Below are 1,512 nucleotides of genomic sequence, written 5' to 3' on the forward strand. Positions count from 1 at the left end.
GATTCTAAATGAGCCAAAAAGCAGAGACAGGAGCAATTGTCAAAATTTGGTGTCCTTCATTCGATTTCATCCTGGACACTACAGAAAATGGGCTTAAAGTGTAAAAAACCGAACTTCTCCTTTAATACTGCTCTCAGCATTATCATTCATCATGGTTGTTGTTTTTCTTGCCGCAGAATAGTGACCTTTGTCGGGTATCAATGGTGTTCAGGTCGGCTGAACACGACCTGGCCTTTCACACTCAAGGTCGCATTTGAAAAGATCAGATTCGTATCGGGTTCAGGACCACATAGCCAAGTAAAGATCATATCCAGGTCGCATATGGGCCAAAAAAAGAAATTTGATTCTTACTGAATAAAAGAAATTCATAGAAGAAAGCCTTGAAAATAGGGTGTATGATGATTACGATGTTTTTTTTGTTTTTTCCTCTTGTGTATACTTTGTATAGAGGATAATTCATTCAATAAAAGCACAAAATGTTTAACATCTGAACAATGAGGGTCTCGGTCAGCCAGAAATGTTGTGGAGGTTGGAACGGTGATATAATCAATTGCTAGCACCTTTGCTAAGACTTTGTTTTCAGTCCCAGAGTTTCAGAGGCCAAGCCTAAGCTTTCCATTACAGCTCTAGAAATGCTGCGCTGTGCTCTGTGTCTCTACCCAGGGATTGTGTGCAGTGCCTAACCTTTCAAAGTGGTGAGAAGAAGGACACCTGTAGTGAGGACTGCAAGAAGATCCTCCTCAAAAAGGTGCCAGAGAGGGACAACCTACCTCAGCCTAATGACCAGTCCTTCCCACTCACCTTCTGCAAGGAGAGGGACGAGAATGACTGCTGGTTCTACTTCACCCTCGCTGTCAGGGACGACATCAAGGAGGTCCATGTCGTGGAAAAGCCTGGTAGGTTGGACCAGCTGCTTTCATTTAATGCAGATAATTTAGTTTATTTATATAACACTAATAAACAGCACATGCCATCTCAAAGCCTTTTATGAAGACAATTCAATCAGATCATACAGTTAGATTGGTAAAAAGTTTCTGTATGATGAAAACAAGCTGCATCGAGTTGACAACTTTAAAGGACAAACACCTCCTGGATGTAGTGATATTGGCTTGCGTTGTGTCGTTGACTCTTCAGTAATCCCTCACTCTGAGCATGCATGCAGCAAGAGTGGAGAGGAAAAGCTCCTTTTTAACGGGTAGAAACCTTCAGCAGAACCAGGTTCTGAGTGAACAGCCAAGGGGCCAAGGAGATGGAAGCAGACATACAAAAAGAACAGAAGCACTGATCTATAGTTTCCACATTAGAAAAGGTAAAACTGAACAAGCTCTGCCTGGGAAAGAAACGGTTATACAGAGAAGCTCTGAGCCATTTTAATGTCAAAGAGATGAAAGAGATGAAGCTACTATGAGAAAAAGCTGAGAGAGCAGAATGTTAGAGATTGATCTAACAAATACTGCAGAATGGGATAGTAAAAGTGATAGAATGAAGAAAAATGGGTCCCTATGTCCTCCA

General features: G+C 41.6%; 1 protein-coding gene across 1 annotated transcript in view; it reads left to right on the forward strand.

Annotated features, from left to right (window-relative positions):
* Positions 1–1,512, forward strand: part of itgb1 (integrin subunit beta 1) — a 45,611-nt gene that overhangs the window by 41,931 nt on the left and 2,168 nt on the right. The window contains exon 14 of the mRNA XM_015383696.1: positions 664–896. Coding sequence (XP_015239182.1) covers positions 664–896 — 233 coding nt within the window. The remainder of the gene's footprint in view (positions 1–663; positions 897–1,512) is intronic.

This window comes from Cyprinodon variegatus, unplaced genomic scaffold (genome assembly GCF_000732505.1).
Source record: "Cyprinodon variegatus isolate N-32 unplaced genomic scaffold, C_variegatus-1.0 Scaffold292, whole genome shotgun sequence".
Taxonomy (NCBI): Eukaryota; Metazoa; Chordata; class Actinopteri; order Cyprinodontiformes; family Cyprinodontidae; genus Cyprinodon; species Cyprinodon variegatus.